Below are 15,571 nucleotides of genomic sequence, written 5' to 3' on the forward strand. Positions count from 1 at the left end.
GCGAGAAGGGCTCAGCTTGACCCTCGTCACCTGTAACCCCAGTATGGTGTGGGTGGTGACGGGCTTGCTGAAGCCTGAAACAGTCGAGCAGTTTGTAACCAAGCAGCATGTAGCCAAGTGCGATGACCCGAGCGACTCCCCAAGTTGACCTGCACATGTGCAGGGTAGCCTGCATGTCTGCCTTACACGCACACACACACACATAACACAGTATCATAAAGAGCAGGCCACAGGATCAGACTGACGTCATGTCTCAACAGTATAAAGTGGAAAGTTGATGAAGGTCCTGGGTTCAGTTCCCCAGCACCCACATGGACATACACAAGCATCAGGCCTCCAAGGTCACTGTCACTGTACATGCATGGTACACAGGCATACATGCACATGAAATCCACACACACATCAAATCCTTAAAATTTAATTAAAGATGTATGTTCCATAGGGCTGAGGTGTAGCGCACTGAAAACACACCTGCTAAGTAGGTGCAATGTCATGAGCTTGAATCTCAGCACCACAAAATGAAAATCCCACAATGCCTATGAAACTGTTTAGAAAAATTTATTTTGAACACATGAAAGGAAAATTTAGATACCCGCCTCCCCACCCCCTATAAGACAGATCCTCTCCAAGGTGATGGGGAATCCCAACAGGTGTCCCTGAGCTGGGCCCAGTACTGCGTACGAGCTGGGTCTCACCCTCTGCACTCTGAGCTCATGGAGCTGCAGAAAAACGCTGTTGGTGGCAGAGACACTTCACATTCCTGAGGCAGGGCAAATGGACCCGCAGGCACCGCAGGCACTGGCTTACCCACTAGCATACCCTGGTGGTGAGCTGAGAGTGTCTGTGTGTGACAACTGTCACTCACAGACTGGCATATCTAAAAACACCCACAGTGCTCTCTGCAGAGGGTGGAGCCCACTCGCTTTCATCATCCAATCTGGATATTTAATATGACCAGGTAGGAGGCACCCCGGCAACAGCAACTTGGGACATCAGTACCAAGATGGTTCTGCCAGCTGGAAGGACCACCTGCTGCCTCCCAGGGGTCCTTGTCCATGGGGCCAGCATCCCTCTCTCCAAGGGCTTCCTTGGTCCGGGAGCAAGGCACACAGCCGCTTGGCGGCTTGGCTTGGAAGGGCCAGCCTAGCGGATGGGCCTGAACGGGAAGGTCACACCTGAGATGAAGGTGTGCCCTGGGTGCGTAGGCAGGGCTGGGTGGGCAGCTGGGTGCGCTGGCACAGCCCCATAGGCCAGCGGGGGAGTATGGATGTGCGGGTAGAACCCAGGGGGAAGAGCGGTGTGTGGCGACTGCTGCACTGGGCCCGAGATCACCAGCTGGAGCAGGCTGCAAACACAAGGAGAGAGATTAAGACCGAGGCCTTCAACCCAGTGCTGCCACTTGGGCCTCTGGCCTGTTCTCCCAAATGCTGCAGGCCTGACGGTACATGCCTGTTATCCCAGCACTCCAGAAGCTGCTCTGACCCTCTGTCCCTGGTGCCTCACACCTCCTGAGTCAGGGGCTCCTGAGGAGCACAGGAGACTGGGGAACTTAATGATGGTTAGCCCAGGACTGAGCGAGAAGGACCTGCAGGGAGAAAGCTACAATCCCACCACGGATGGGTGGCTATGCTTGGAACCATGACCACGTGAAAGTCTCCATGTGGCATCCAGAACCCTAAGCCCTCAGAACTTGAGGCTCACAGAGGTCAGGCTCTGTGCTGGCTCTAGTTTTATGTCAACTTGACAGAAGCTGGAGTTATCTGAGAGGAAGGAGCCTCAACTGAGAAAACGCTTCCATGAGATCCAGCTGGAGGGCATTTTCCTAACTAGTGATAGATGGGGGAGGGCCTGCCCATTGTGGGTGGTGGCACCCCTAGGCTGGAGGTCCTGGCTTCTATAAGAAAGCAGGCTGAGCAAGCCATGGGAGCAGCGCCCTCCATGGCCTCTGCATCAGCCCCTGCCTCCAGGTTCCTGCCCTGCTGTGTTCCTGTCCTGACTTCTTTCTATAATGAACAGGATGTGGAAGTCAAATAAACCCTCTCCTCCCCAGGTTGCTTTGGTCCTGGGGCTCCATCACAGCAACAGTAACACCAACGAAGACGGCCTCCAGCCCATTCACCACACTGCCTCAAGACAACAATTTGGCCACCAGGAAAATGTCAATTCTAATTGTGTTCTGACTGCATTCCATACATAAGCCCCACAAAGATGGCTTTTCAATAGTGCATTACGATTCAAAGGATCATAGCCCCAAGATCTAAGGAAGCAAGATACCAGAGCTACACCCTCCTTGCCTAGACCCCAAGGCTCTGTTGGGACTCACCAGAACCTCTTCTCCCTTCCTTTCTACAGCCTCCACCATCTGGAACGCCCCATCCTGAGTGCGGTGCTGCTCTGAGGTCCCAGATCCTTCCCAGCTGGCGGCAGGATCAGAACAGCCTGCTCTAAAGCTCAGCGCATCACCTTCCCAAAGTCCGTCTGCCAGGCAGCTGGGCTCTCCACGCTGAGGACTCAGCCTCCCTGCGTAGTCTCTGCTGTAGACACAAGCTCACCCCTCTCCCAGCCTCACCGAAGCTCAGCCTGGCCATGGTGCTACTCTCTCTGTCACCAAACCCAGCCTTCCGGTTCCAGCTCGGGCTGCTCATCCCCTTGGCCCCCAGTTTCACAATGCCGCACCTCCCTGAACGCTGACCCAGTGACACCTGCCCTTCCTCAAATGCTGACCCAGTGACAGCCAGCCTGCCCTCAAGTGGCCCTGCTGCTCTTCGGACCCTGTCTGGAGCTTCCCTGGAGCAGATGGTGGGACTGTCACAGACCTTCCTATAGCAGCACAGGGGACCCAAAGCTCCCAAGACATCTCAGACAGTCACTGTAGCCATGAAGAGAATGGGCAGAGTTAAGGGGTCAAAGCCCCTCTGAGGCCTTTTCAAAAAACAAAGAAACAAGAAAAACCCTCCACACGTCTACTTTATTTCACGTGTGAGGACGTTCTGCCTGCATGTATGTCTGTGGACCACATGCATGCAGCGCACAGGAGGCCAGAAGAAGGTGTGGGGCAGATCCCTTGACTGGCATTAGAGTCAGTTGTGAGCTGCCATCTGAGTGCTAAAAGTGCAAACCAGGCCGTCTGCAAGAGCAACAGTGCTCCAACCACTGGACCATCTCACCAGACCCTCTGAGAGATTTCATTTACATCTCATTTTCTTTTTGTGAAAATAACTCTGAGTGGTGGCGCACACCTCTAATCCTAGCACTCAGGAGGCAGGGGCAGGTGGATCTCTGAGTTTGAGACCAAACTGGTCTACAGTGAGTTCCAGAACAGGCTGGGCTGTCACAGAGAAACCCTGTCTCGAAAAAACCAAACCAAACCAAAACCAAGCGACCAAGCAACCAAGACCTCAGGATAAGAAGCTCAGTCAGAGCCTTTATAAGCCGGGTGAGCTCTGGTCAGCCTGCCCACATGGCCAGACACCCTCCCCCTCTCTCTATATATATATAAAATAAATAAGAAAGAGAGAGAGAAACAGAAAAAGAAACAGAAAAAGAAAAAGTCAGGGCTGGTGAGATTGCTCAGTAGGTAAGAGCACCCGACTGCTCTTCTGAAGGTCCGAAGTTCAAATCCCAGCAACCACATGGTGGCTCACAACCATCTGTAATGAGATCTGACGCCCTCTTCTGGAGTATCTAGTGTACTTACATATAATAAAAATAAATAAATCTTTAAAAAAAAAAAAAAGAAAAGAAAAAGTCAAAGTCCACTGAGCACTGCAGAGCCTATAGCCTGCCCGAGTTAGCATTTCCAGAAGTTTGCAGTCTGGTGGGGAAGTTAGAACTCAGTGTTCACAGTGAGATGCCATGGTCTGGTAGGTAGAGGAAAAGGAGCAGTGAGCCCTGAACAGCGCTCCAGCCACTGAGGGTGGCCCATGTGTCCTGTCAGCACCTCTCCCACTTCACTCAAGGCCAGACACTCAGCCACTCTCTCAGAGAACTCGAGAGTTCCGGACTAGGTGACAGGGCCCCACCATGGCACAGACCAGCCTTCCTCAACTTCAATGAAGCAGCACTCGGCTGATGTGCAGGCTCCTGCCCAGACTGGCCAGTGTGGCAGAGCCAGGAACCAGGTGCTGGTGGCTATGACAACCAGGGCAGCTAAGATGCCTAGCTCCTTATCCAGGCTGCCTGTCAGCACCAATCCTGGGACCCAGTAAAAAGTGACAAGATCAAGTGGCCCGGGACCCAGTAACAAATGAACCAAGACCAGCAGTCCTACCTGCATTTCATCACTGCTGTAAGCCTGTACTGCTCACACACCACCATTGCTGTAAACTTGCCCTGTTCACACCTCAGAACTGCTGTAAACCCATCCTGTTCATACCTCACCAGTGCTGTAAACCTGCCCTGTTCACACCTCACCACAGCTATAAGCCTGTCCCTGTTCACACCTCACCACTGCTATAAGCCTGCCTTGCTTACACCTCACCACTGCTGTAAGCCTGCCCTGCTCACACCTCACCACTGCTGTAAGCCTGCCCTGCTCACACCTCACCACTGCTGTAAGCCTGCTCTGTTCACACCTCACCACTGCTATAAGCCTGCCCTGCTCACACCACACCAATGCTGTAAGCCTGCTCTGTTCACACCTCACCACTGCTGTAAGCCTGCCCTGCTCACACCACACCACTGCTGTAAGCCTGCTCTGTTCACACCTCACCACTGCTATAAGCCTGCCCTGCTCACACCTCACCACTGCTATAAGCCTGCCCTGTTCACACCTCACCACTGCTGTAAGCCTGCCCTGTTCACACCTCACCACTGCTGTAAGTCTGCCCTGTTCACACCTCACCACTGCTGTAAGCCTGCCCTGCTCACACCTCACCACTGCTGTAAGCCTGCTCTGTTCACACCTCACCACTGCTGTAAGCCTGCTCTGTTCACACCTCACCACTGCTGTAAGCCTGCTCTGCTCACACCTCACCACTGCTGTAAGCCTGCCGTGTTCACACCTCACCACTGCTGTAAGCCTGCTCTGTTCACACCTCACCACTGCTGTAAGCCTGCCCTGCTCACACCTCACCACTGCTGTAAGCCTGCTCTGTTCACACCTCACCACTGCTGTAAGCCTGCCCTGCTCACACCTCACCACTGCTGTAAGCCTGCTGTGTTCACACCTCACCACTGCTGTAAGCCTGCCGTGTTCACACGCCTGGCTTCAACTGAACAGCACCTTGCTCAGCGGTCGCAATTTCTATGTGTGTGGATGTATGTGATGCACATGTACATGTGAATAACACACGTACATACAGATACTCATGTATGTGAGTTCAGGCACATGTGTGTCATGGCAAACATGGAGGTCAGAGGACAAGCTCAGATGTCAGCTCACCTTCCACCTAGCTTAAGCTGGAGTCTCAAGTGTCTCCCATCGTCCTCCAGGCTAACTAACTGCCCTGCAAGCTGTCAGGGAATTTCCAGTCTCTGCCTCTACTCTGGCGTGCTACAAGTTGCTTTGTTAATGTGGGTCCTGAGTATCTAACTGAGGACCCCTTGCTATGCATCAAGTGTTTCTGTGGCTGAGCCGACTCCCAGCCACAGTTACTCTTAGCAGCTCTACAGCCCCTCTCCCAAGGTATGATGGTTACTGACTGTCCCCTGTACCTGGGACCGAGGGCCACCATGCTCCCTCTGCACTGCATGAGACTCTGTCGTGCACAGAGCTTTTGGCTTTGCATCTAAGGACAGAGTCACAGAACTGAAATGCTTACATTCTGAAAGGACAGCAGCTCTCATGAGACACACCATGAGGCAGACATCATTGCCACCCCCATAGGGAAACAGACCCAGAGACACATACAGAGATTGCCCAAATGCCATCACAAATACCTCCAAAGCCAAGTGCCTGCTGAGGGAAGCCATGCACAGGTAGGCCCAGCACACTGGGCTCTCAGGGTCACCGCAGTGTTAGGAGGGCACACCGCCTCCAGCACACACACATCTTGGCTTCACTTCTAGGGAGAGTCACAGAAGTGCAATGTCCCGGGTTCTGAAAGGGACAGCGGCTCACACGAGGCACCAAGCTCTGCTCTAACTGCCTTAGCAGCTCTGAGTGACACTGGGAGGTCGCTGTGGTCTCTCTCACTCTGGTGAGGGCTGTCCTGAGCCTCTGCTTTTCCCAGGACCAATCTAACCCTCCAGAAAGCTCATCAGGGGATACTCAGCCGCCTGCAGACCAGATTTCCCAGGACCACAGTGCCTGTGTGCCCTGCTCTGCCTCTTGCCATTCCCACCCTGCCCCAGCAGTGCCAACCCAGGTGGAGGTAGGAACACCTACTTGTTATGGGGCAGCCGGGAGCACAAGGTTCTCAGGTCATCTGTAATTAAGGAGACATGAGATTAGACGGGGGAGACCTGGGTTCAAGGTTCTTAACAAGACCGCTGGCCAGCCAGCAGCAGGACCTGCTGCAGTAAGCTCCCAGCCGCCTTAGAAACTGGATTCTCCTGAATGGCAGTTTTCACATAAAATAAAAACAAACTGGAAACAGAAGAAGCCACTTGGGTGGGAGGGGGACTGTTGACAATCTGTTGAGTGTCTGGCAAAGAGCCACAAGTCAGAGCTCTTACTGAATAACCGAATACCCAGGGTAAAATGTGGGGGGGACTCATCAACGGCACCCCTCCACTGGGGACACAGGCCAACAGTGCATTAGATGGCAAACGCAGGGCTGGTGCTATACTCGGAGACAGAGAGCTCGTCTAGCACGCTCGAGGCCCTAGCTCAGTCTCCAGTACTGTCCACCTGCCGCCAAAAGAGGAAATCAGACAGCGAACATATGCAAGCGTGGAGGTTCACTCCCATAATCCTAGCACTCAGGTACAGAGGCAGAAAAACTGCCACGAGTTTCAGGCTAGCCTGGGCTATACAAAGCAAGGTTCACCGCACACAAGTACGCCAAAATCCTAGTCCTACAGAGGAAAAGCTCTGGATGCTCTAGCCACCTTGTGCCGAAAAGAGCCAGGTGACATCTAGATGTGGCATCTAGAGCACAGCAGCACCCCGTGAGGACGACTCTGGGGGACAGTCCCTTACAGTCACAGGGACGGGGAGCAAGTCCCTGAAGAAGCAAAGGCAATATCTGTCTGAGATGCCATCCTTTCTGCGTACAACACGGATCACCGGGTTAGCACTTACCTCTCGTGCACAGCAGGGCCCCCGACGTCATAGCCACCTGCAAGGCCTGGGCCAAGCGGTCCAGGGCAAGCTCAATCTCCTGGGAGGCATTGAGGGGGTTCAGTTCATCTGCCAGTCTGTTGATCTCCTCCACAAGCGGGACCATGTGGTCGAACAGAATGAGCCCCAGGCGTCCGTACAGGTTCTTCTCTGTGAGGTGCAGCTGGAGCGTCATGAGGACCTGCAGGACGCTCAGGTGGAGCTTTGAGTACAGCAAGTGCGAGTCTCTGTCCGTGCCCGCGCCCGAGTCCTTGGCAACCTTGTGACTGATGTGGCCATTGGATAGGCAAGGCTTCTTCCTTTTGTAAGCCAGAGGGGCCTTCACACACCACCGGATCAGCCCAATGAGGGGCGTGAGCTCTAAAAATCCTATGGGCAGGTTGGCGGCGATGGGAGTATTTAAAAATGTGATGAGAATCAGCCTCGGGTCCTCGAAAATCCAGCTGACAATCATTTCAAGCAAGTCCAAAGGTGGGATGAGGTCATCTGCAAAGAGACATGCAGTCAGGGGCAGGTCTGGCCTTGGGGACAGGAGCAGAGTGGACAGTGGGGGATGGGCCTCTGAGTTTAGAGCCTTCGTGTCTGACACTCAGATGCCTAATGCCCAAGTCACACTCATCCTCTGTCTCCTTCTCTCTCTCTCTCTTTTTTTTTTTTTTTTTTTTGGTTTTTCGAGATGGGGTTTCTCTGTGTAGCTCTGGCTGTCCTGGACTCAGTCTCCTTCTTAACATCTGCACCATGATCAATGTCCTGTCCCCAGTGTCCAGGACCCTACAGCCAAAGTCAAGGCTCAGAAAAACACAAGTAAAAATAAAACCACCTAAGTTAACAATTCCCTTGAACTCCATCACTTCCACCCCTACACACACTTATTTAATTTTTGGTGCATCTACGTGCGTGCGTGTGCTTGTATGTGTGTGTGTGTGCGTGTGTATATACTCGAACATAAAGCATATGTGGAGATCAGAGGACACTGCAGGAGTCCCTTCCCTCTGCACTTTTACATAGGTCCCAGGGATTGAACTTAAGTTGTCACGCTGTATGGCACGTGCTTCTGCACATGGTGCTCGGCCTCCCTGACACTGTGATCCTTTAGTACAGCTCCTCATGACATGGTGATGCCAAGCCATAAAATTATTTTCACTTCATAACTGTAAGTTTGGTATTGTTATGAACTGTAGTGTAAATACTTTTGAACAGAGGTTTATCAAAGGGATTACGGCCCATGGGTTGAGAACTGCTGTTCTACACAAAGAGCTAGCTCACTATCCCCAAGCTCAAAATGACGGGTGCGCTTCAGCCCTTGTCTGGGTGTAGGTGTCCTCCCTATGCCCGGTATCTCCTCTGTAGTAAAGTGACAGCCACAGTGACCTTCAGGGAGCAGTGTGGAGTGCTGTCAGTCAGCCAGCGCAGCCCCAAAGTTGGAGCCCTTATCTAAGTACCAGCGTGACTCTGGGACAGCACTAACAAGGGCAGAAGTTGGCACTAACTCTGGGCCTACTGTGTGTCAGGTGCTGGTCCCAGTCCTTTAAGCAAACCAACCCTCTTAATCCACACACCCCAGAGTTCTTTCTCAGAACTGACTAGAAACACATGGTGGAGCTGGGCGTGGTGGTGCATGCCTCTGATCCCAGCACTCGCAAGCAGAGGCAGAAGGATCTCTGTAAGTTCAAGGCTAGCCTGGTCTACAAAGTGAGTCCAGGACAGCCAGGGCTGTTATACCAAGAAACCTTGTCTGAAAAAAAAAAACCAAACAAACAAACAAAAACTAAAAACCAAACCAAACCAACAGGTGGAGGGCTCATCTCAGACCCCTGGCAGCCTGGCTTTTATGTCACCAAGCTACTCTGCCCAATTTGGCATCAGCACGGTATATGCTCAGGCTGCTGCCCAGCCTCCTCTCTGAGGCTGTGTTCTCAGCTCAGCTCATGGCAGAGCAAAGCCTGACAGAGTCCCTGCATGTCAGAGGAGGACTTGGGAGGCAAGGCATGTGCCCACTCCGTTGGAATAAGGTCCCCAGCTTTTCCGCCTCTGAAGACTGTCCCCGATTGTCCCAACAACACTTCCCCATACACCCCACCACCGGCAAGAGGCAGCAGCTGTGGTCTACAGCCCCGCTGTGGCAGCCCTGCCCCTGTGCCCTCGATTCCCCAGGGAGTTTCTGCCCCTTACATTTCTAACACATGCCCAGGCCTCAGTGGAGGCACCTGTCGTGGCCTAAAGGCAGCGAGCAGTCAGGTGAGAGTGTGCATCTATGCCCTGGGCATGTGCGTGGCACGTGTGCTTAGTGACTGAATTCTCCATTCCCACAGGAGAGGCCAGTGCTCTTGAACCCGTTTGCCTGCACGGATGTTTGTGCACCACAGGCACGAATCTCAGCGCTTCTAAGAGCAGAAGCCTCCAACCTGAAAGCACTAAGATGGGGACAAACACATGGCCATGGGGCTGGGATGGAACAGGAAACAGACAAGGTTCCCAAAGACTCTCAAAGTGTTGGCTGAGCTGTCAGCCCCCAGGGCAGCCAGGGCAAAGGACAGAGGGAGGAGCCTGACCCCTGAGCACAAAAGCAGGCTCACTCCACAGAAAGCAGCACAAACACCTTCCCTTTGTGGGAGAACCACGAGCCTCAGGCAGAAGACACTGCAGGGGCCATTGTTGACGTGAAGCCTGGCTTCCTCACCCATTCTCTCCATCACAGACACATTCCTGGGACAGCATCAATGAGCAGGACTTTCTGCGCAAGTCCTTCCACATCTGTGTCTTCTCTGGCCCCTACTTCCTGGCTGTTCTTCCAGAAGACCCAGGTTTAATTTCCCAGTACCCACTTGTGGCTCACACCTGTCTATAATTACAGACCTAGGGCATCTAACACCCTCTTCTGGTGTCTGTGGATACCAGGCATTCATGTGGTGCACAGATATACAAGCAGGCAAAACATCCACACACGGGAAGAAAACAGGAAGGAGGAAGGAGAAGAGTAAGATGGTGTGATGGTTTGTATACGCACGGACCAGGGAGTGGCACTACTAGAAGGTGTGGTCCTTTTGGACTAGGTGTGTCACCGTGGGCATGGGCTCTAATATCCTTGTCCTAGCTGCCTGGAAGTCAGTATTCTGCTAGCAGCCTTCAGATGAAGATGTAGAACTCTCAGCTCCTCCTGCACCAGGCCTGCCAGGATGCTGCCATGTTCCCACCTTGATGATACTGGACTGAACCAGCCCCAAATGTTGTCCTTTATAAGACTTGCCTTGCTCATAGCAGTAAAACCCTAACTAAGACAGAAGGGAAGGGGCAAAAGAAGAAACCTTAAAGATAGCTGGATGGATGGACAGACAGACAGATGAGCACTTGCTGCTCTTCCAGAAGACTTGTGTTTGGTTCCCAGTTTCCACACTGGGCACAAGTGCCTGTGCCTTCACCTTCAAGGGCCCTGACACTCAATTCTGGCTTTCTTGGGCACCCACAGGTCCCTGTCATACTCCTGCCCTCCATGCACATAATTAAGAATAAATCTTGTGGAGAGGCAGTCACATGTCTACGGAAAAGGGCCTGTACCTGGTTTCCTACGCTCTTATTTCTGCCATTCAGACCCAAACTGCGAAGAATTGAACAAAGCCGCTTTTAGCAAATGACTGAGATGCCGTATGGTTAGGTTTAGCCCCATAATAACGATGTATGCTTTGCAGTTAAAAAAGTCAGTGGCAAGGGTCTGGACAGTGGGTAAGAGCACTCGCTGCTCTTAACCTGAGTTCAGTTCCCACGTTTGGACCATGTGTAACTCTAGCTCCAAGGGCCACTGTGGGCACTGCACACGTGACACCCGCCCCCCAGACACAAACCACAAAATAAAACAAAAGCCAATGTAGTCACTGGGGCATGAGGTATTCCAGGGCAGAATGCTTGTCCAGCTTGCTCGCAGCTCTGGGTTCTACCCCAGCACAGCAAGAAAGAAATACACAAAGCTGGTGTCCACCAGAAGCTGCTTGGACACTCACCTGATGACAGGTCGTAGAGGGCGGTCACGGACGTTATGAACTGGCAGCAGAAACGAGGACTGGCACTAAAGATCTGCTTCAGTGTCTGAACGGAGCCCGGCACCAGACAGCAGTAGTCCTCCACAAGCACTCTGGCAAGCCTCACGCAGTAGACCACGGGTGTCCGCTGGGAAGAAGCCACAGTCCAAGTCACTGAGGAACCCTGAGCTGGCAGGTGACAGCTGCGTGTAAAGAGTGAAGACCACCCACGTGGGTGGAGCCACTTTGGGGCTGGGAGACCTGCTAACAGAGCCCCTTGGGGTAGGGTCTCATCATCTACAGCCCATGGCACCAGTCTACCACCACTTCCCAGCCACAGGGGAGCACAGCTCCACAGGGACGGCCAAGCTAATCAGCCTGCTATCCCACACTCCAGCACTAGAGGGCAGAAGTGCGCTCTTGCAAAAGGACCAGGCCCACTGCAAAGGTGGAATAGTTACATAAATCTGCCTGTCTCGGTTGAAAGGTGACTTTGGTAAGACCACTGGCGAGGAAATGACAATTTCTGAAGGACACCATACATCAAAACTACCCGTTACTACCACTGTGAGGTTTGGAAGAGTTTGTGAATTATCACATGATAAAATGTTTGCCACAAGCCCGGCAGTGGTGGCGCACGCCTTTGATCCCAGCACTTGGGAGGCAGAGGCAGGCAGATCTCTTGAGTTCCAGGACAGCCAGGGCTATACAGAGAAACCCTGTCTCGAAGTTTGCTACAGCTGGCAGCTGGGTGTGGTGGCTCAAGCCTCGGTCTCAGCACTAGGAAGCCTGGGGCAAAAGGTTAAGAGGTTGTAGGCTGGCCTAAGCTACATAGTTAAACTTGTTTTTCTTAAGATTTTACTTGTCATGGTGTGTAGCCCTGTGAGTCTGTGTGAGTAGATCCATACATGTGCGTAAAGACATTCAAGGAGAACAGGGGGAAGGGATTCCCGGGAGCTGGATATGGGTGCTCTAAGGACTGGATTTAGGTCCTTTGTGTGCAGTCTCTTAACTACTAAGCCATCTCTCCTTCCCTCCGCATACTGTTTTAAAAATCCAATCATTTTGCCTAAGAAATAGATTTTTCATTTCATTTATTCTGAAGATGAGGCCTTTTTTTTTGGTTTTGCTTATCAAAAAATTAATTTAAGGCTGGGTGTGGTGTCACACACCTTTAATCTGGGGAGGCCAAGGATGGCAAATCTTTGTGAGTTAAAGGCCAGCCTGGTCTACAGAGTGAATCCCATGCCAATCAAGCCTATACAGTAAGACGCAGACTGGGAGGACGGTGGATGATTCAGCCAGTGAAGCTCTTGCCTTGCAAGCCTGACAACCTGAGAGAAAGCTCTGTAACAGCATATGGACAAAAGAAGTGGGGGGCTCAGTAGTTAGGGGCACTGGCTGCTCTCCCAGAGGACCCAAATTCGATTCCTAGCACCCACATGGTGGCTCACAACCATTTGTAATTCTAGTTGCAGGGATCGAAAGCCCGCTCCGCTTCAAGCCTCCACGGTGTGAGCAGCAGCATACAGGTGGTATACAGACACACACAGACACAACATCCCCACACAAAACAGTTACACGTTAACAAATAATTTTAAACATTTAAGATGAAAAGGAGCCAAGGAAGCCAGGTGGTGGTGGCGTATACCTTTAATCCCAGCACTCGGGAGGCAGAGGCAGGCGGGTCTCTGAGTTTGAGGCCAGCCTGGTCTACAGAGTGAGTTCCAGGACAGCCATGGCTACACAGAGAAACCCTGTCTCAAAAAAAAAAAAAAAAAAAAAGAGGTGACAGTAGTGACCTGACTTCACACAGCTGTCCTCAGGCCTCTCCAGATGTGCTGTGGCACAGGCAACCACACACACATCACACATGCACATTAATACTAAAAGTAAGCTGGGTGTGATGGCATATACCTTTAACCACAAATGCTAGGGAGGGCAGAGACACCTGGTCTGGGTCGAGTTCAAGGCCAGTCTGGTCTACATTTTGAGATCCAGGACAGCCCAGGCTACATAATCAGAACCTGTTTCAAAATGAAACAAATCCTAATTTTACTACTATGTGTACAAGAAGGCTACAATTCCAGAGCCAGACGAGGTGGTCCCTATAATCCTCAAGAGACTCAGGTAGCAGGGTCATGAGGGTTGAATTCAGCTTGGGCTACATACCAAATCCTTGTTTCAAAAAAAAAAAAAAAAAAAAGTCAATCAAAGAAACAAAAAAATTGTTTGCTCCATTAAAAAAACGGGACTGGGTGTAGCACCCAGGCAGCGATGATCGATGACATCACGCACGTGCAAAAGACCTCTACGAACATTCCAACTCTTGTTATCCTATCTATGGAGACTGTGGAAAGTAACGCTATTTCCGAGAGCAGTAGTACCTGGAGCCAGGAGGCCGCACATTCCAACACGGGGATCCGACACACGGCCACGGCCATGGAGACCAGCTTTCCCAACAAGCTCATTCGGCTGTCGTCGGCTTTGTTCCCTTGGGGGCTGAAAAGGGAGGAGAAAATGATCTGCCGTACGGAGTCCTTGCTTTGCTCCTGGAAGTAACTGCACATGATTTCAAGAAGCTGGAGCTCCTGGAGGGAATTCAGTCTCTGTAAAAACAAACCCGGAAGAGAAGCTGTGAGAAGAGGGCCTCCACCTGCCCCTTAGCTCCCACCACCTAAGTAAGAGATTAGGGAAGTGGATGCTTAGAATCCCAGCGCACACGAGGCCGAGTGTAGCAGATAATGAGTTTCAGGCTGGCCCGAGATACATGGTACACAGAAAGTGTTTCAAAAAGGAAAACAGATCTGTTCTTTTTCCCAGGGTGTATTTTTTTTTCACCCTTCTGAAGCCTAAGCCGGGGGATGGGGGGCTTAACTCTACGAATAAGCAAAGGAAAAAGCCCTGCATCTAGTTAAGCGACATCCCAGAGGGATGTTAAGTAGCCAGTTCCCAAAGCCACCACTCGGATCATTCATTGGTGGGCGAACTGTCACACGCCTGCGAAACCGGCACGCGGCTGAGCAACGCCGCTGGACTGCAGGGCCGGGGGAGCGGAAAGAGGAGCGAGACCTCGGGGCGAGCGCCTGTCACCGAGCGAGGGCACGGCCGGGGCGGGCACCTTGGGCTGCGCGCCGCGCTCCTTGGGCACTTGGAACACGAACTCCTCCAGCAGCTCCACGGAGCCCTTGTCCACGATGGGCAGCGGCGCGCTCTGCAGCTGGCTGCTGAAGTAGATGTCCAGGTGGTACAGCACCTCCTTGGCGGCGCTCAGCGCGTCGCGCCGCAGCAGCGAGTGGCGGATGTCGCTCATGGTGCGGCCGCCCTGTCCCCGCCGCGAGTCCTACTTCCGCCCGGAGACAAAGAGGCGCGACCGGCCTGGGCCCCGACGCGGGCAGGGTCGCGGCGCCCGCCCGCCTCTAACAGGCGCCGACCCACTCAGGGGACCATCGTCGCCGCCGCCGCCGCCGCCACGGGCCAGCGGGTATCCTGGGGTCCGACTGCGGCGCCGCCCAGAGCCGCGGGAGCCGACGCCGCTCGGCCGAACCGGCGGCTGAATGGCGACGGCGGCCCGCAGGGGCCAAGCTCCGGCTGCGGCCGCGTGCTCTCGTGGGCGCCCCCTGGCGGTGAAGCCCGCACGGGCAAGCACGAGGCCCCGCCCCGCCGTCTTCGCAAGAGTTTCTCTGACTTCAGAGGTGTTTGGCTATCAGACGCTCAGAGGTGTTCTGAGCCGGCACCACGTACGCAAGCCTTCTCGTGCTCTCCTCCAACCAGGACGTGCACTGATCGCCCCCGGGAGTGGGACGACTACTAGGACAAATGATGCTTGTAAGCACCCCCACGCCCTGATCCTTCTGTTCCAGGGTCAATGTTTCCAAATTCTCTCCTGACTCCTGGACCCTCTTAACTGCTATGCTCTAGCCCAGTCCAGGAGGACTATGGGAATCTTAGTACAAGGTTCAGCCCACGTGCTCCCTGTTCCTGAAAACCCTCCCACCCTACAACACTCCCACTCCCCAGCTCAAGATTTTTATACAATCTATGGGCGATGGTTTATTTACAATTTATACTGAACTAGCTGTCAATGAAGACTGGAGAATTTTTTTTTCTTTTGGTTTTTCGAGACAGGGTTTCTCAGAGTAGCCCTGGCTATCCTGTAACTCACTGTGTAGACCAGGCTGGCCTCAAACTCAGAGATCCACATTCCTCTGCCTCCTGAGTCCTGTGATCAAAGGTGTGCACCACCACCGCCCATTGGGGAGTAGAGATTTTAAACAGAATGGAAAAGTCTTGCGTGTGGCTCACAAGTACAATGACTAAGAGGCCTATGGCT

At 52.9% G+C, this 15,571-nt stretch overlaps 1 protein-coding gene across 1 annotated transcript; it reads right to left on the bottom strand.

The window, feature by feature from the left end:
• Positions 1-533: 533 nt before the first annotated feature.
• On the bottom strand, positions 534-14,811 carry Ints15 (integrator complex subunit 15). The gene is made up of 6 exons (XM_021162608.3): positions 14,360-14,811; positions 13,626-13,847; positions 11,221-11,386; positions 7,187-7,711; positions 6,329-6,368; positions 534-1,345 (listed from the first exon to the last, which is right to left on the bottom strand). The coding sequence occupies exons 1-6, from the start codon at positions 14,549-14,551 to the stop codon at positions 1,144-1,146; spliced, it is 1,347 nt and encodes a 448-aa protein (XP_021018267.1). The 5' UTR covers positions 14,552-14,811; the 3' UTR covers positions 534-1,143.
• Between the last annotated feature and the right edge of the window lie 760 nt (positions 14,812-15,571).

This window comes from Mus caroli, unplaced genomic scaffold, assembly GCF_978045245.1.
Source record: "Mus caroli unplaced genomic scaffold, Mus_caroli_1 scaffold_4, whole genome shotgun sequence".
Lineage (NCBI taxonomy): Eukaryota > Metazoa > Chordata > Mammalia > Rodentia > Muridae > Mus > Mus caroli.

What these genes read in the sequence shown, in the direction of transcription:
- Ints15 (XM_021162608.3), bottom strand. Translation starts at nt 14,551, where the DNA reads ATGAGCGACATCCGCCACTCGCTGCTGCGGCGCGACGCGCTGAGCGCC. An exon ending in CCTCTACGACCTGTCATCAG is followed by an intron (nt 7,712 to 11,220) that starts GTGAGTGTCCAA and finishes GTCTCTTTGCAG; the next exon opens with ATGACCTCATCCCACCTTTG. An exon ending in TCCCGGCTGCCCCATAACAA is followed by an intron (nt 1,346 to 6,328) that starts GTAGGTGTTCCT and finishes TTGTGTTTGCAG; the next exon opens with CCTGCTCCAGCTGGTGATCT.